Source organism: Mastigoproctus giganteus, chromosome 6 (genome assembly GCF_048544385.1).
Source record: "Mastigoproctus giganteus isolate SK-2022 chromosome 6, ASM4854438v1, whole genome shotgun sequence".
NCBI lineage: Eukaryota > Metazoa > Arthropoda > Arachnida > Uropygi > Thelyphonidae > Mastigoproctus > Mastigoproctus giganteus.
The window spans coordinates 189,259,845-189,279,710 of NC_143580.1; the positions used below are offsets into that span (position 1 = coordinate 189,259,845).

Here is a 19,866-nt window from a genome sequence, read left to right on the forward strand (position 1 = left end):
TCATCTGACATCCATTTAGGCCTAAACCTTGAACAATATTTCTTAGTTGGTATGTAAAGCCTAGTAGCTTCCAAGATAAGTTCTTTGAATGCTTCCCATTTTGAATTTGCTGTTTGAGCATGCTCAATGTTGATGGGATTCTTCCTCTTGCTCAGAATAATCACCTGAGAGGGCATTCAAATTGAGGAAAGACAGATGTAGGATAGATGTGCGGAAATTTGCCTTTAGCCAGCGGGTGGTTGGTAGGTGGAACAGACTTCCATCCCTTGTCGTGGAAGTTGATAGCCTAAATAAGTTTAAGGCTCAGCTGGACAGGTATTTCTAACGAACAGAGGGGTGAAGTGGAAGTGGTTATTTTTTATTTATTTATTTTACTTTATTTTTTTTTTTGGCTGATGTTATTAAAGTACACGAACTTAAGACAGGAGATCAAAGAGACGTGGTATATGCAGCAAGTGACGACCATCCCGATCATCGTGTCAACCACAGGTATGGTGCCAAAGACCCTACCTTATTATTATTATTATTATTAGCCATATGGTACAAGGAAGCCTGAGGCTTATTCTGCACCACCCAAAAAAAAAAAAAAAAAAAATCCAGAGTTACTCCCTGAGCGAGAGAGAGAGAGAGAGAGAGAGAGAGAGAGAGAGAGAGAGAGAGAGAGAGAGAGAGAGAGAGGTATAAAGGAATCACCAAGGAAGAGAAGAATGATGATATCCAGTTCAGGACCCTGGGTCTGCCAAGCCCATACTCACATAACAACCGAGCAGCAAAAGGTCTCGCAGCGAACACATGGGAGACCTATTGCTGCTAGGTCTCCCAGCGAACACCTACAAGGAACTCCAGACAGTCGCAGTCCTGAACACCTGTAGGATTGTCGACCAACAGTAACATCCAACATAACAACAACCACCCTGTGTACTTGATAGCAATACCCGTCACGAGGTGGAGCCCCCAATCAGAAAAAAAAATAAATGAGCAGCAATAATAATAATAATAATAATAATAAACGTTTTGTGTCGTTTAGAATAGAATGATAAATAAAAATAAATATTTTTTTTAATTTCATTAAAATATAAAATTACCTTTATTAAGTAAGTCTATTTTTAACTAATTGTTCTCATATTTTTTGTTTCTTTTCACTGTCAAGATGAAATCTAAAGATTTTACATATTTTTTGTCTGTCTGGTTTCTTTTTACCTCTATTATAACAGTACTGTACGGTATTTGCAAAAACTGTAATAATAATGATAATCGTTTATATATACAGTATAATTATTATTTATTTTTTTATGTTTTTTGAATGGATTTTCAGAGGGCATTCTGTATCCCACTTGGTTTTCCCCCATTGTAAATTGCATCTTTATTTCTCCGCCAATAGATCAAAATATTTTTTAATATTCTTTAGTAATTCATGATTAATTTGTTATAAGGTTGTTTAATTTCGTGCGGCCAAGGTTTTTTCCTTCTGTATTGAGTTAATAATATTGATTTATTTTGCTATCTGTTTAATATTCAGGGTACTACTTTTGTTCTGGTAAGCCCCAGAATACAGTGAAGCGTCCACTTTCATAACGCTAGTGCGTATCAGCAATTTGGGTTAAATTCCGTATTTGTTCACTAATGGCGGATTTAAGGTTTGTTTTGTGTTTGTATGAAACTTGAGGTAAGGTTAGCAATGGCTGTAGTGAATGGCATTTTTGCAATTTCGTTTTAATGCAGACAGTTGCTGAATTTTGTGTAGCACTGATAAATTCAGTTTGATAATAAGGTGATACAAACTAAAATTATTTGGTTCTAGACAAGTCTCGTTATCGCAGTACGAAGTTGCCTTGTCCTCCATATTGTATCTTTACAATGATCTCTCATCGTGGGCCAGTTTCGAAAGTTGGTACGGAGGATTTACTCGATATGATGTCAAGTATAGCTCGAAAGAAATCAAAAATACGAGGTAATCTAAGGCTTGAAGCAATTTTGAAAGCAACACTAAAGTTAGTGGACCAACAACTGAAGGAGAAGCAAATGAATAGGAAACGAAAATGGGAAGAAATGAAAATGGAAATGTGTAAGAAATCAAAATTGGATTATACGTCGATTACAAATTTTTCTAGTGAAGACGAAGATCCTTTGAACTTAAATAATTTTTTTAAAAATATGAGGGAATCTTCTTGTACTCAAGATTCAAATGACTTGTAACCCTTACAGGGACTAGAAAAAAAATGTAGCAATATTGTAAATTTACCAATGAAGGGTGTACGCGAAAAGGTTAGATATGATATTTAATGAACAATTTAATAAGTATCTCATGTATATATTTGGTTCTTTGCAGTTGAATCCCCTGCCGCGATATGGTAGGCCACGATGTCCAGCACAGGATCGTCTGTTACAGGAAAGCCGAGTGTAAAGCCGTGGTAAAGCTTGAAAGATTTTGTATATATTGTAAAATATGTATAGTTCGTACAATTAAAAGATTTTATAGAATTTGCATGGTAATAAAGTCACTGAATTAGGTTTACAAAGTGCTCAATTAAAGTTAAAACATTTTCAACCTAACTGTCTTATTGCTCAACGTTTTTTTTTTTTTTTTTTTTATTTTCCTTTAAATTGTGAGGTTGTTACAATATGTCTGAGTTCAGAATATCTGTTTTTAGGATGAATCTGTAGAGAGCAAGATACAAAACTATCATAGCTACAGTAAGAACAGAGGTGAGTGCTATTTGGTGTGCATCTTTTGTTTTTCCTATCTTTGCCTCCCATTTCATGAACAGTTTTTGAATCAAGGCTATAAGTGCTACTGCAACTTTTTAAATACTGTACAAGGCTAACTTTCTGTAGGATGTAGAACTGGAAAAGTATGTGAAATATGTTGAAACCCTAATTTTAGGAAGATCAGTTGTAGGAACTATTTTAAAAGTTAAAAAGCCACCTCTTACTGCCAACTAAACATAAACAGAGTTCACTTTAACTATATTCTATTTCACTTTGAAAAAGTCCTACTATGCTATGGAATGAAAATGAATGTTAAAACTTTCCATAAGACTGGTTTATAAAAATTGGGGTTTTTCTGTATGTAGTTTAGATTTTGGACTAAGCTGCAGTGATGCTTATTAGAATACAGTTAGGTATAAATTCAAAATATTTTGTTATTTAATCATCAGCAAATTTGAACATCTTGCATATTCCTTCTTTAAAGTTTGTTTCTGATTTTTGAGACTCCAAAGAAGTTAATTTGCCTTCAGAGTTAGGTTCTACTTGTTTCAAATTTACTAAAACATCTGGATGTGTATTTGGTGCCATCCTTAGAATTTTTCTTCAGTTATATTAGATATTACTTATTTTATACAAGTAAACATAATTCAAATGTAATTGCTTTGGTAACCCCATTAATTGTATCTCTGCAGTTGGCCACTTTACTTGTAATTTTAATTGGATTCCATTGTTTACCTAGTTTGTGTGGGACACTACTGTTCTGTTTTCTCTATATTGTATAGATTTTGTTACAAAATGAATTTCTTTTCTGAGAGTGCATAATCTGTATATAATTTGTTTCTTTCTTATGTAATATGGATCAATTTTTATGTTATTTGGATGCGGTAAATCTGCAGTAACATAAGTTTATATGTACACTCAGATAAAATAAGCTATTGTGTGTAATGAAGATCTGTATACTGAGAAACTCAAAGTAGAAATCCATAAAAAATAGGCATTAAACAGTGGAATCCAGTGAACTGGGAGACCAGTGAAAATGAAGCAATTCAGCTGGTCAGTAGACCAGTAAAAATGAACAATAGTAAAGCTGCGTACGACTTGCAGTTCCACATTATACAATTGTTAGTTATTAGTTTTACATTGCTTTACAATTAAGTTCAGAATAATTCCGCATAAACATTTTAGTTGAATCATTACTAGATTTGGGATAGAGAACTGATAGAAATATTTGGGATAGAATGATAGAACAATTTGGAATAGAGAAATGATATGCCCAGTGTGTGAATTACAAATTTCTTTATTTTTTAATAGCTTGAGTGATATTAATAAATTTATAAACTGTTGTTTATAAATTCCTTGTTAGGAAAAATTGACGTTCAGAAACAAGTTTATATTGTTTTCAGTCACCGTTGACTGATATTAGAGATTTTATTCTAGATCCCTGAACAGCTCAGCAAAAATTGTATATAATTTTTTTTGGTGTGTTTGTGGTTACATTCGCACACCACACACACACATATTCTAAAAAAAATAATTACTCCGGAATTGTCAAACATTACTGTAGTGTTATAGTTTGGGCTTAATTATCAGAAGCACTGGTTTCTTCTAATCGAGCCTAAACAGAATTATTCTTTATGTTAAAGTTACTCTTTGAACAAGTACAATTTGTCATCTACTTTAACTTACAAATAAATTTATTATATTGCCAACTATCAAAGGCTTTATTTAATTATATTTGGCTTCCTTCTTTGATCCAAGTTTATGGCAATGAAGAGTGAAAGGAATCAAGATTTAAATTAATTAAAAATATCCCAAAAAAAAAACACTGGTAGCTTAACATATTCAGCCTTTCAGAAACATCTCATCAGCCAGTGAATGATTTAGCAGGTGGAGTAATTGAAGGGTGTTTGTGAATTACTGAATGTAATTGAAAAAGAAGGCAAGCAAATCACAATTTCTAAATGTATGCATAATCTCTAGGCTGTGTGGCTCATTCCTTCATATTGCAGCCATCTAGGCAGACTATATATTATGCCTCCTGAGTTTAAAATTGGGGTGACAAATTAGTTTCACTTTGGAAAATAAGTTTAGTGATACTATTTTTAACCACATCATAAGAATTTTATTAGTACAATTGTGGAATTTTCATATTTAATTATTAAATTAAAAAAAGTAAATATAAACATTGATAACAAATTAAATTCTGTTTTGGAAAGAAAATATGTAATAGTAGTAGCTACTGTTCTTCTGCATTATCTGTTTTAGACCATAGCTTAAAGTTTAATGCCCTGCATTAGGTGAGATTTCCAGTTGCATGTAACAGTGAGATGAGTGTGCACCTGCATAACAGCAGTAGCCCAGATGATGATGGTGGTAATGCAAGGTAAAGGAAGTCCTCAACTGGCATTGCAGTTGGAATTGTTAGGTTAGATCCTAAACATAGTAATGGAATACACATGGCATCTGCTTTATAATCAGTTCTCATAACTCGGCATCAGTGTGCTTGGGCTCACAGACTGAGTGAAATATCTACTGCACATTAATTACTAGTTCAAGATTAGTGGCTGTTAATTCCCTTTACCCTCCTAATGTATACAGACTTCTTGATTAGTTTTTGAAGGAATATTGTTTTCTTGGAATTACGTGAAAAGCATATGACAGGCCCTGCGATACCTTTTTTGCATTTTTAACTTTGTATATGTGTGTGTGGTGCTATTTCTACAGAAAGTTAGATACTGTTCATTTTGTGTTTCATTTATTAAATAGTGGTTTCTTGTATATTATTATTTATTTTGCAAAATATGGATCTCCATTCACAGTGTTTAACTACATACTGGAGAATAGTAAGAAAAATACTGTAATACCAAGGAGTTAGGAAAATATATGTAAATGCTGTCACTGGACATCTTGGACAAAACCTTTTGAAGATTAAAGCTTTTCAGAAATGGTGGCATTATGTAGAAAGAAAACAGGTATTTATTATTATATATTTTTTTTTTTTTACTTTCATAGTTAAACTAGGAACTTTTACCCCCCATCTAATTAAAAATTCACACTTCTTACAATTGTGTTATCCGATGTAATCAGGACTGGTAGTTGGTAGATGTGACATAGTCAGTACTTGTGGTTTGTTGGAGTGAAAAGTCTTAGTGTGGAATCATAAAGTATACATTAAGAATTTTATTTTCACTTACAACATATTTCATGAGCATATCAGTAATTTTCATTTGTTATTATGATGAAATGTGATGTTTTGCAGAACAATCCCTCAACTTTTTAAAAACATTGCATCATTTACTGTTGAATAAAGCTATTAATGTAATGCAAAGAATATAGTGCATGGTCCTTGAGGTTGTCACAAGACATTCTCTCAGATATGCCAGACAAGCTGTACTTGCTACCTGTGAGTCTAAAACGCTGATGGAACTGATATTCGGGTAACACTCCAGTCAAGTGGACCCAATTTCGGCGAAGTCCAGACGGTCTGTGACAGCCAAATCCTCTGCTTGCACCTTCACGATGGTGGGACTGTTAGTAATCCTGGGTATAACCTCCATGCGCAAGTACGTGGTGGGTGACCACCCAGGTGTGAACCAACGTAAGCAGGGGTCGAGGTGTGGCGCCCACACCACATGGAGGAACGCCGCCCCTCTATGTTACCAGGCAGTACTAGGTGGTAGATGACTCTCATCAACCGGTGCAATACCACCACCTTGCTTATTGGAGGTTTGAAGTGGTGGAACCGATGTTTAGTCTCTAGAGCTAAGTTCCGGTCAACCCAAGCACGGTACTAAGTACTATAGGTTCTAATACCTCTCGTGTTTGGGGTTCACATAAAAAAAAAAAAAAAAAAAAAACACCCTTCCCTCATCTCTTCCATCATGCAGTATGATTGATGACTTTTGAGATTATGATGAACATTGTTGTGAGATCCAGTATTTCTTACATTTCGAGGGTACAGCTCTAAAACGGTGTTCGCAGGCCGTCCACTAGTTAGTACACCGGATCAGCTAGTGTATAATCTTGCTACTTCTACTCTGCCAGATAGTGACTGGAGGGAGTCAGAGTAGTGTGTATGCGGGGAGCATTGTCGAGGCCACGTTATGTCAAGGATCTGGGTATATTCTTACCATGTGTACGCCATATCCAAAAATTTCATTACTTCATACAGCATGTCTCACCCACTTTTTCTTACTATTGAATACACCATGAATTGTCAAACTAATAGAGCAAGCTTATCTGCGGAAAGATCTAAACCTCCCAAGCACTTCCTAATTAATTTCACGAATATATGTGGTCTCAATTCTAATCTCAACGATGTCTATTTCCACTTGCATTCTGCCAAACCCCATGTACTTTTTCTCACAGAATCTCAGTTAACAGTTGATTCAACTACTGCTCAACTCAGATTCCCAAATTATTTGCTGTGTGATTCTTTTTGCCTCAAAGGTGGTACTTGTGCTTATGTCTGTTCTGATATTCCCTGCCAGACTTAGCAATTTGGAATCTCCTCTCTTTGATCTTCTCTGGCTTAAAATCTCTCTACCTCATTGTGTCAAATTCATCTGTCTCTACCGTTCTTCCAACTCCACTAATCACTTGGAGCTCTTTGACTTCCTCTCTTTGCAACTTGACTTTCTCCAGTCCAACTTTCCTAACAGTGAGGTAATTTTCCTTGGTGATTTTAATGTTCACAACTCCAGCTGGCTTCCTTTTTCTAGTCACACCGACCCAGCTCGAGATGCTGAGCCTTTTGCAATTACTAATGATCTTGCACAGATTGTTCGTTTACCTACAAGAGTAACGGACAATCCTAATCATACAGCCAATACGCTTGATCTGTTTCTCACAAACAACCCTTCTAAGTACACGGTCGAAGTGAGAGGTCCTTTAAGCACTTCAGATTACAACTTGGTGATTGTCTCTTCTCCAATGGAACCTTTATTTCATGGCTGTTCCCAACTTCGTGTTGTTTGGCATTACAAGAATGCAAAATGGGATGACCTGCGAGACTTCTTTTCCTTGGTCAGATTACTGTTTCAAAACTTCTGATGTCAACGTTTGCTCAGATCGTGTCAGTGAAATTATTCTTGCCGGAATGGAATCCTTTATCCCGCACTCCACTTTAAAATCTCGTCCTTTATCTAAACCTTGGTTTTCCAATAAATGTGCTAAGGCTGTTCAAGAGAAGAATGTTGCATATCGTAATTGGCTTGTTTCTAATTCTTCAGTTTCATTTTCTGCCTACACCAAAGCTCGGAACAATTGTAAAGCAGTTATTAACCAGTCCAAACTAGAGTTTGAACAGGCAAACTGTTCAAACTAGAGTTTGAACAGTTTGGTAGCCGAGCATTCTGGTCTCTTGCCAAAGCTATTAGCCGCAACTTTTTCCCATCTCTGCTCCCACCTCTGTCCAAACCAGATGGTTCTGTTGTCACTTCAGCCAAGATAAAGCTGACCTGCTAGCATCCCACTTTTCTTTCAACTCTTGCATTAACGATCTTGGTAAAACACCTCCCAATATTCCCAACATGCTCCATTCAGTGCCTCCTGTGCTCTTCCGTCAAAAGGATTTCAGAAGGATTTTGATGAATCTTGATGCTAAGAAAGCTCCAGGTCCTGACGGTATTTCTCCACTTGTTCTCAAAACCTGTGCTCCTGAACTTACTCCTATTCTTTGCCGCTTTTTTCACTTTCTTATTCCAAAGGTGTTTTTCCTTCTGCTTGGAAATTTGCTTATATGCAGCCAGTTCCTAAAAAGGGTGACAAATCCCTCCCATCCAATTATCGTCCCATTGCAATTACTTTTATTTTTTCTAAAGTAATGGAGAAATCAATTAACCGCCAAATTTTAAACTACCTAGAAACCTGCCGTCTGATCAACGATAGCCAGTATGTATTCCGTCAGTGTCGATCCATTGGTGATATTCTGGCTTATGTTACCCATTTATAGACTAATTCAATGGAAAGGTTTGGTGAAACACAAGTAGTTGCTCTTGACATCTCAAAGGCTTTCGATCATGTTTGGCATAAAGGTCTTGTAAACAAGCTTCCATCTTATGGTTTGCCAACTGTTTTTAGTAATTGGTTATCCAGTTTTCTCTCTGGTCGCTCACTGAGGGTGGTGGTAGATGGCTCTCTGTCTTCTAACTTCTCCACTAATGTCGGTGTCCCCCAAGGTTTAGTTCTTTCCCCCACTCTTTTCCTCTTGTATATTAATGACCTTCCATTGACTGGATCTCGCAAAAAGGATTCTTCTGCTCCTATGCTTATCTTTAGTGACACTCCGATTTCTAGGCAAAATGATATCTCTTTTGAGGATTACCCTGTCTTCTAATCTCTCTTTGCACAAGCACATTACAAATATTGCTTCTTCTGCATCTAAAAAAACTTGGTTTTTCTCTTTTGCTCTCGGCGTTAGTTTTCTTCCAAATAGCTGCTCACTCTGTATAAATCTCAAATCCGCCCTGCCATGGAATATTGTTCCCACATCTGGGGTGGTGCCCCCAAAACCTCTCTCAGGCTTCTTGATTCCATTCAGAAGAGGGCAGTTAGGTTAATTAATGGCTTATCTCTAACAGAGTCTCTGCACTCGTTGTGTCATAGACGTACTGTTCCTGCTGCATGCCTCTTCTACAGATACTTCCATGGGCACTGTTCTTCTGAATTATCTTCTATATTTCCTGCTCTCTCTTTCAAAACAGTCTGAACACGTGCCACCAACATCCATTTACTGTCCAACTTAACTCACAGAACCAACTTTTCATCTTCTTCGTTTATTCAATCAGCTGCCATTTTCTGGAACAACCTTCCTTCATACATATTTCCTGAAAATTACAGTCTACAGAAGTTCAAGTCCAATGTCAACAAATATCTTCTTTCGTCTTCTCAACTTCCAACCCAAGCATGGTATTAAGTACTATAGGTTCTAACACCTCGTGTTTGGGGTTTACATTAAAAAAAAAAAAAAAAAAAATTTTTTTTGGTGAACTTTTGAGAGCAACTTTTAGCCTTGGTTTTGATTGTGTTTTCAAATTTAGATAATTTTGTTTCTGTCCTGGAGTGTAAGATTTCTGCATGACAATTTTTATTTTCCAACAAATTGGTGATAATTTGGTAGAAAACAATTGTTGAATCCATTGTTATGTGTTCTTGCTGTAAATTTTTGGATCCTTTAGTTTGTCTGAAATGAGTTAAACTGTTCTCTGTTATCTGTCTCTTAGTTCAGGATTTTTGTTAGCATTGTGAACCTCAGACCAAGATTTTCTAGAGTTAATAAGTTTTGAACTTGGAATTTTGTTCCATGCTAGTACTAAATTGTTAACGTATTTGATGTTGATGACTTTTAATAATTCTATTAGCCCTACATTTATGTCTTCTGTTTTTTCCAAAATGGAACTCAGTTTTTGCTTATATCATCTCTCTAGATGATATAGGCAAAAATTTCTTAAGGCTTGATCAAAGATGGTACATTTGGTGGTGAAAACATGCCTTTATGCCCTTTTGAGTTCCTCATAATTGAGATGCGAAGCAGCATTATCCAGAAAGAGAATGGTATTTTCAGGTAAGTTTATTTTCAAGTTTCTTTACAGAAGGTACAAATTCATAAAAAAAAATAATAATAAAAATTTGAATAATGTAGAGTTCATCCATGTCAGTTTTTGTGAGTGGTAGTAAATTGGTAAAGATGAACAATTTATATTTTTAGGTTCTAGGATTAGTCAGTTTACTTAGTAGCAAAAATCAGCATTTTTGTGAGTTTCACTGGCATTGTTTCATTTAGGTATAGTGATTTTCTCCTGAGATTTTTATGGTGTGGCAGGCCCCCTTATTGACTTCTTGTTTGTAGGTAATATCTTAATTTAGACCTGTTTCATCTGTATTGTAGAGTTGTTCTCTAGTTAGTTTTTTTTTTGTCTGCTGATAGCAAGAACTTTAAATCTCTAAATTTTTGAGTAGCTTCCTGATCACTGGATAACTTCTCCTTGATAATACTCAATATATGGATACCATTCATGAGTACATAAATGCCATGACTTTTTTTTAAATAACATTTAATCTGTTACTTGCTTTGTTGTGATTTTAAATTGGAGGTCCATGTTGCATTTCTTGCATAAACCACAGTCATAAAGTATTGTCTTACTTTAATTTTGGTTTTTTTAAAGTGGAGTGAGAACTTAATGACCCTTTTGAAGCACAGTTCTAATTCTAGACTCGGTTTTCACCTAAATTAACAGCAGTTTTTTTTTTTTTTTTTTTTTTAGACACCTTTATTTGAATCTCTTGAGAGAATCTTCATCTTTCCATAGAAAAACTACTTTTCTCATCATATTTCATTAATTTACATATTTAATTGAATTATGTGCTCTAATTACAGTAACAAATATGGTGTAAACATGGTTTGGAACAAACAACTGACTTCTCAGGAAGCATACAATTCCAACACAGGTGGGCTTGGTGTGTTACATTAGCTGGACCAATGTGCTGTGGGAATCTTACAGAACATTTTAAAGAGGGAGGATGGAAGTGTCAGTTAACCCAGCGAGTTTTTTAACACGTTCGGCACATCGGAAACATAAGCATCAAATGCTACTACAAATGTATGCTGTAACACAATTTGTCATTCTTAAGTGGTCAAGAAACCAGGACTGAAGTAAAAGCATGTGAAATTATCAATCCTCGATTTAGTTGACTTGCTGAACTCTGGGCTATTATCATCAGTGCTTGGTTTTTGTTTATAGTTTTGTGTGCAGAAGAAGCCTCGGTTGGCATAAGCTATCATCCAAACCTGTTATAACCAATGGGTGTGTAGGTTACTATATGAGACCTCCATTCACTGTCCTATGGTATGCTATTTTTTGATAGATACATAGCTGCTAGCTCTCCAGATTTATGATGCAGTATCTTTTTTTTTAACTGAATTTTATCCCTTCTCTCTCTTTGCAAAAATATAGTTTGCTCTGCCTTTTACTTTTTTGCAAAGAAAATTTAAAATTGGAATTTCAATAAAAATTTGTGAATTTGTTTATTTTTCTTAATGAATTGGCCATAAGGTGTGGTAGTTTACGTTGCATAAAGAAATTTGGAATGATAGTCTTGTCCAGTGTAGTGTGCAATTTTTTAACTGATTTATGACATGGAGATAAGCATAATGAACTTCATATTATTTTGACCCTAGTGACCCGTTCAAACTGCAAGATTCCAATGATAGTAACTTATGAGTTTAATCTGTGTCCACAATAAAGAACTGCTAGTAAAAAAAAAAAAAAACTGCTACTTTATAAAATTTGACTTTTAATGCACAACAGTGTGTGTTTGCACGTGTGCATGCAATCACTCAATATCTGGTTCATTTTAACCATAAACTGAAAAATAATGTTGAAATTACTAGTAGTAAAAACTAAAATCTTTCTCTCAGTCTTCCTGACATCTATAAATTCATAGAGATCTTTTTATCTTAATGGAATCAAAATACCTGTTGAACTTATGCCAGAAGGAAAGCAGTTAAAATAATAACAAATTGGGAGTCTTGTGAGTGAAGTAATGAAGGTTCAAAATAGCTTCTCCAAATTGCAATACAAAAATTCTTACCTCCTTCTCATGGCATCTGCTTAATCCATATGAAATTGCGTGTAGGAATATGTATGTATATTCCCTGAGAATGTTACTTGAGGTACAGGCCAAAACGAGTGACCAAGCTAGCAGGCAATAATTCTGAATTTATCATTCTGCCTAGGGTGATAAGTGAAATAAACATTGCAAAAAAAAAAAAAAAAAAAAAGACTTGCATCAACAGCTGTATTTTGTATAATATGTTATGTAGCACCGAGCGAAATGGAAAATAAAATTAATGACAGGTTTAATGTTAATTAGTAAAACAGAATATGTTAAATACATACAGTACAAAAAGCTTTCGGTTATGGTAACCTTCATCAGTTGAATTGAAAGTTTAGGAACGTAGAACTTAAGAGCATATAGTGCCAGTCATGCACAGTAAACTGCATGATGTAACAACTAACTGTTTGAAATTGAAGCCTGTGGTTGTGATGTGTGTGAACTTTACCAATGTTTGTCAGTCATGAGAATCGTTGCCTCGCTAATGGGGTGGACATGACGTCCACTGCTTCTGTTGACCGAAATATTAGAGCAAGTGATGTGCAATGACTCCAACCAGGAGCTGTGTCGATAATGGCGGGACCAATATTTCAGGACCAAATCACGGCATGAGTCAATGTCGTGTCGGGTTAACCAGAAGTGCTCAGCAATGGCCGAGTGTTCTATGTCCACTAAGCGGATGGCTCTTTATTGTTCTGAGATATGTTTGCCGAGCCTTCTGCCAGTTTCTCCGGCATAGCAACCAAGTGCAGTTACGGCAAGGAATGCAGTAGACTAGTCCACTTTGTAGTAAGGTGGAACCGGTGTTTTCACACTAGCAATGAGGGATTGCAATTTCCTGCCTGGGAGCTGTATGCACTTTATCCCATGGGATTTCAGGACCCTGGAAACCCGCTGTGATAGGTTCAGGTAGTATGGGATAAAGGTGCTCACGGCAGAGTCATTACCTTGAATGTTCCTGTTGGTCCCTACATGGTCACGTGCCTGTAGGTCACACCCGTCTAGGGTACTCGTGGGATCGCCACACTTCGCAAGATTTGTCTTGACCCTAGCAATCTCGGTGTGCCTCTCATCCGTAGAACTTGGTCCTTGAGGTTGTCACAGACATTCTCTCATATGCCAGACAAGCTGTACTTGCTATCTGGGAGTCTAAAATGCTGATGGAACTGATATTCAGGTGACAAGTCAAGTGGACCAAATCCTCAGCTTGCACCTTCACAATGGTGGGACTGTTAGTAATCTTGGGTATAACCTCCATGCACAAGTACATGGTGGGTGACCACCCAGGTGTGAACCAATGTAAGCAGGGGTCGAGGTGTGGCGCCCACACCACATGGAGGAACGCCGCCCCTCTATGTTACCAGGCAGTACTAGGTGGTAGATGACTCTCATCAACCGGTGCAATACCACCACTTTGCTTATTGGAGGTTTGAAGTGGTGGAACCCATGTGTAGTCTCTAGAGCTGTTCCGGTCAACCCTTCCCTATCTCTTCCATCATGCAGTATGATTGATGACTTTTGAGGTTATGATGAACATCGTGGTGAGATCCAATATTCCTTACATTTTGAGGGTACAGCTCTAAAATGGTGTTCGCAGGCCGGCCGCTAGTAAGTACAGCGGACCAAACCTATTGGTAACTCTTTAGGAGGCTTCTGGATCAGCTAGTGTATAATCTTGCTACCTCTACTCTGCCAGATAGTGAGTGGAGGGTGTCCGAGTAGTGTGTATGCAGGGAGCATTGTCGAGGCCATGTTATGTCAAGGATCTGGGTATATATTCTTACCATGTGTACGCCCTATCCAAAAATTTCATTACTTCATATGTGTCCCACCCACTTTCTTACTATTGAATACACCATGAATTGTCAAACTAATAGAGCAAGCTTATCTGCGAAAAGATCTATACCTCCCAAGCACTTCCTAATTCATTTCACAAATATATGTAGTCTCAATTCTGATCTCAAAGATGTCCATTTCCACTTGCAGTCTGCCAAACCCCATGTAATTTTTCTCACAGAATCTCAGTTATCGGTTGATTCAACTACTGCTCATCTCAGATGCCCAAATTATTCGCTGTACGATTCCTTTCGCCTCTAAGGTGGTATTAGTGTGTATGTCCATTCTGATATTCCCTGTCAGAGACATGGCAATTTGGAATCTCCTCTCTTTGATCTTCTCTGGCTTAAAATCTCTACCTCATGGTGTCAAATTCATCTGTCTCTACCGTTCTCTCAACTCCACTAATCACTTGGAGCTCTTTGACTTCCTCTCTTTGCAACTTGACTTTCTCCAGTCCAACTATCCTAACAGTGAGGTAATTTTCCTAGGTGATTTTAATGTTCACAACTCCAGCTGGCTTCCATTTTCTAGTCACACGGACCCAGCTGGTCGAGATGCTGAGGCTTTTACAATTACTAATGACCTTGCACAGATTGTTCATTTACCTACAAGAATACCGGACAATCCTAATCATACAGCCAACACGGTTGAAGTGAGAGGTCCTTTAGGCACTTCAGATCACAACTTGGTGATTGTCTCTTCTTCAATGGAGCCTTTATCTCATGGCTATTCCCAACCTCGTGTTGTTTGGCATTACAAGAATGCAAAATGGGATGGCCTGCGAGATTTCTTTTCCTTGGTCAGATTACTGTTTCAAAACTTCTGATCTCAACGTTTGCTCAGATCGTGTCAGTGAAATTATTCTTGCAGGAATGGAATCCTTTATCCCACACTCCACTTTAAAATTTCTTCCTCTATCTAAACCTTTTATGTTGCTCAACTGCCCATTCAAATGAGCTGTACCATTATCTAATAAGGTAAGAGCAGTTTTTTTTAACTGATTTGTGATAATTACTGTCCCATTTCTTCAGAAAGTCAACAAATTTGGGACGTCATCCATGCATTTGTGTTGCTCTTAAATTCGAATATTAGGTTTTTGTCCTTCTGAAGACGCTGCTTCTTCAAGGAAGAAGCATCTAGGAAATGTTTGCTTTAGTTTCAGAAATATGGTGCAGATTTGTTTCCAACTGTAAAGCTTGCTTTAAAAACATTACAATAGCTGAGTAGCTATTTCCATTTAAAGGTAGTTGCCAATTCACTGTATATGGCCAAAAAAGAAAAACCCAGACAAATTTGGTATAAAGTTTTGGATGGCTGAAGTTTCAACATCCATAAAAAAAGAATGCAGAATTATTCCACTTCAGTTTTTAAACTTGATAATTACATTCTGATGAATTATCAGACTAAAGCAAATGTCATAATCTTGACTATACTTCATACAGTGTTGCAATACAAAGAAAGCTGACAGTATTATTACAACAAAAAGAAGTATGGAGGTTGATGTTTTAGACCAAATGGCTAAAAAAATATTGAACAAATGCTGGTTCACATCTTTTATAATATATTAGATCTTGTAGCATTCAATGCTTGGATTATTTATAAAGAAGTGACAGGGTAAGTTATGAAGTGAAGAGAAATTTTATATTGAATTTAGCTGAACTCAGGAAAGAAAATATAAATTAACAGAAAGCAGCTCAAACCACTAACAATGGTGACCATGTCAAACCTCTGAAAGGGCATAAATGCCAAATTAGGTTGATGCAAGGCAAACAAAACTACAGAAATGTGCACTCTTTGTAGAAATTGTACAGGAACTGTTGAAAAAACTTAGTTGTTTAAATTGTGCAAATTAGTTTTTAAACTTCAGTTTATTTCCTAGACAAAAGTTGTGTTAAATTTTTATATCAGAAATGACTGATGTATTTTTTTATCATTATTTAACTGTTTTAAAGTATAGTCTTACTTCCATACTGTAGTCAGTTAGCCTGATAGCTCTGCAAAATATTTTCTGGTACTGACAGCTCTAATTTTTTCTTCATATAATAGATTTATGTACATCAGTGGTGGCCAACAAGTCTATTGCGATCTACCAGTCGATTGCGGCTTTAATTTTGGTCGATCACGACAAATTTTAAATATATTAGTCAAAATCTAAATATTATTATTATTATTATGCACCCCACTGCATACACTTATTACAAATCCTTTGAACCACATGACCACTCTTGTTGCTGCACAGCTGCTAGGCTTACTAGTGAAAATTCAGGCAGTTACTTTGAGGAGAGCATAGCGTATGTGTCGAATTATTATTTGGCTTAGTTAATATTAATAACTGGACAGTGCTTATACGTTAATTTAATACCCTTTGATTTAAAATGAATATTACGAAAAACAGTAAAACGTATCATTTTCATCAAGAGTGGGAAATAGAATACATTTTTTGTAATGATAAAAGAAAAATGTTGTTAACATTAGCATTAGTAGAGGCATATGATGCAAGAAAGCAAGCTTATGCAGCATCAGCCAAAAAAAAAAAAAAAAAAACACTCCCATTTCACACCTCCGTTTGTTCGAAATACCTGTCCAGCTGAGCCTTAAATTTATTTAGGCTATCAACTTCCACAACAAGGGATGGAAGTCTTTTCCACCAACCAACTACCCGCTGGCTAAAGGCAAATTTCCGCATATCTATCATACATCTGTCTTTTCTCAATTTGAATTTATGCCCTCTCAGGTGATTATTCTGAGCAAAAGGAAGAATCCCATCGGCATAGAGCATGCTCAAACCATTCAAGTCTTTATACACCTCTATCAGATCACCTCACCGGTACCTAGTCTCTGACACTAATTTGCAAAACTTAAACCTTTTTCGTAAGAGCATCCCTTAGTTCCCTTCACCAGTCTTATTGCCCTTCTCTGTACTTGTTCTAGCAACTCTACACCCTTCCTAAAATGAGGCTTCCAGACCTGTATGCAGTACTCAAGGTGTGGCCTGATCGTTACCTTATACAAGGGGATAATCACCTCCTTATGTCTGCACTGCTCAGAGAACTTCATATCTGCCTCCACAATTACCCCCAGGTCCTTCTCATTCTCTACCACTGTCAGTGTAGTACCACAGAGTTGATATGTTGCTCTGGGGTTGCTGTTTCCCCTATGTAGTACTTTACATTTGTCAATGTTAAACTTCATTTGCCACCTCTCAGCCCATCTGCTCAACATTTCCAGATCCAGTTGCAGCAGCATAGCGTCAGTATTGTGCTTAACAACCCTGCCAACCTTTGTATCGTCTGCAAACTTGGACATAAAGCTTGATATACCATCATCAGTATCATTTATAAATACAGAAAACAATAATGGACCAACACTGAACCCTAGGGACTCCACTAATAACATTAGTCCAGGATCAGCAGTGTCCGTTGATTACTACTGTCTTCTCCCACTCAACCATCCCTTTATCCATAGCAGCAATTTGCCTCCAATGCCACACTGCTCCAATTTGTGCAGCAGTTTTCCATATGCAACAGTATCAAAAGCCTTTCTAAGATCGAAATATATAATATCAAAGTTATTCCCTGCATCCAGTTCTTTTGTGACTGCATCATAGTATCCAATCAAATTGGTCAGGCAAGACTTTCCCGTAACAAAACCATGCTGTGTCCGAGCTATAACTGAAGTCTTGTCTAGATGATCCTGCAGTGCTTCTTTAATCAGTGCCTACATTAATTTTCCTGGAACAGAAGTTAAACTCACAGGTCTATGATTACTTGTGTCAGCCTTTGATCCTCCTTTGTGAATTGGGGTCACATTTGCACATTTCCAGTCTATGGGTACCTCCCCTGAGTCCAAGGAAGCTCTCATAATTATGGCTAAGAGTTTGCTTACTTCCTTTGCTGCCCCCTTTAATATAACTGGATAGATCCCGTCCACCCAGGGGCCTTTCTTGTGTTTATCTTCAACAATTTCTCCTCCACTTTACTCTGTCATTACAAGATTATCTAGCTTACTGCCAGAGTTGAATACACCTCTGGCATTCCCATTGTTGAATAATTCCTCGTGTGAATGTCGATGCAAAATATTCATTTAGTTTGTTAGCTACCTGAGCAGGATCATCAACAGTTGAACCATCGATATTAAGTGGACCAATCTGATTCATCCTCTTTCTTCTAGAGTTTACGTAAGTAAAGAACTGTTTGCATCCTTTGCCAAAGATTTCTTGTAATCTGCCTTTTTAGAAAAACAATAATTTCAAATCAGTAAATAAGAAAATCCACTTAGCAGCTTTGAAAACTTCTGACTCCCACTAGCCTCGTCTGCTGACGAGGCTAGTCAGAAAAAAAGAAATTTAGAAAGGCACGTCAATACTTTCCATGGTAAATACCAGTGGCATAGCTGCCATGCAAGCAGGCAAGGCAATTGTCTCTGGGCCCTTTAGGGGCTCCTGTGTAATTTGGCTGTCTCCTCTTATTGCAGTTTTCATTAATTAAGTAGGGGCCCAAACATGTTCTTTGCCCCTGGGCCCGAAAAAGGGTAGCTACACTACTGGTAAATACAAATTGGATTTTTCGCCCAATAGTGACTTTAGAAAAAATAAATTAAAAGAATGAAATCCAGATTATTCGCACAATAATTTCTTTGTGATACCTAATTTACAATTTAAAGCAGTAACTGTAGCATCATTTAAAGTGAGTCATCTCCTTGTAAAAAAGTGCAAACCATTTTCTGATGGTCAATTCATCAAAGACACATTTTTAGAAATAACATTCTGTTTTTGAAAATTAAGAACAAAATGGAATTAAAAGTGCCCTTCACGATCTGCAATTATCTTGAAACACTGTTGATGCGACACATCGAAAAAATGAGTAAAAATGTGAGCAAACAATTGCGTGCTCATATTGCTAGTTGTGTGTCCTTTTCTTTACAACAGACGTTGGTGATATAGCTCAGTTGCTCTTTGTTATTCGTATGGTTTTTGATGGTTCTGCCACTATAAAAGAACTGCTGGGTTTGGTTTCGTTAAAAGAAAGAACTAGAGGTCTTGATATATTTAACGCATTGAAAAATTTTATTGAAAAAATTAAATTACCACTATTTAAGCTTGTATCAATAACAACAGATGGAGATAAAGCAATAACAGGGCATCTTAACGGATTCATCACATTGTGTCAAAAGGATGATGAATTTCCAGATTTTTTGAGTTACCACTGTATCATCCAGCAAAAGATTAAATACTAAAAGTGTTATGGACACACATTATTAATGTTTTAATTAAATTTTAATATTAGGTATACATAACAATTCAGAGTTCATATTCTTTGCCAGATTAAAAGTCAAAGTTAGAGAAAAGAAATGTGCCAGTATCTAAAAGAAAAATTGAAAAAATACATATCTGGAATTATAATTAGTTGCTTACATTGTATCACACCTTTCTATTTATAAATAGAATGTTTATATAGGATATTTTAAGCCATTCTGTATTTATATAAAATTAGTCATATATAATTAATGAAATATATGAAATTGGTTAAATTGTCTTGAAACATGGCTCATAATTTATGATAATAAAAGTGGAATATAATTTCACAGAAGTTCCCACTACATGCATTGGCTTGGCTGGTGGAGATGTTTTTGGAATGCATGTTTGCTATGCTATCTGTAGTGAATATTTGTTGGCAGCAGGTTCCTGGAGTAAATTCCTTTGGG

The 19,866-nt window shown here is 36.4% G+C and overlaps 1 protein-coding gene and 1 long non-coding RNA gene across 2 annotated transcripts in view; both read left to right on the forward strand.

Annotated features, from left to right (window-relative positions):
• Positions 1-2,193: 2,193 nt before the first annotated feature.
• On the forward strand, positions 2,194-5,610 carry LOC150084828 (uncharacterized). Its single transcript, XR_016547078.1, has 3 exons — positions 2,194-2,411; positions 2,652-2,706; positions 5,529-5,610. It is a non-coding gene; the product is annotated as an uncharacterized LOC150084828 (long non-coding RNA).
• Positions 5,611-10,196: 4,586 nt separating this feature from the next.
• LOC150084829 (uncharacterized) overlaps positions 10,197-19,866 on the forward strand; it is a 97,781-nt gene continuing 88,111 nt past the window's right edge. Inside the window, exon 1 of the mRNA XM_090376365.1 lies at positions 10,197-10,273. Coding sequence (XP_090232491.1) covers positions 10,197-10,273 — 77 coding nt within the window. The remainder of the gene's footprint in view (positions 10,274-19,866) is intronic.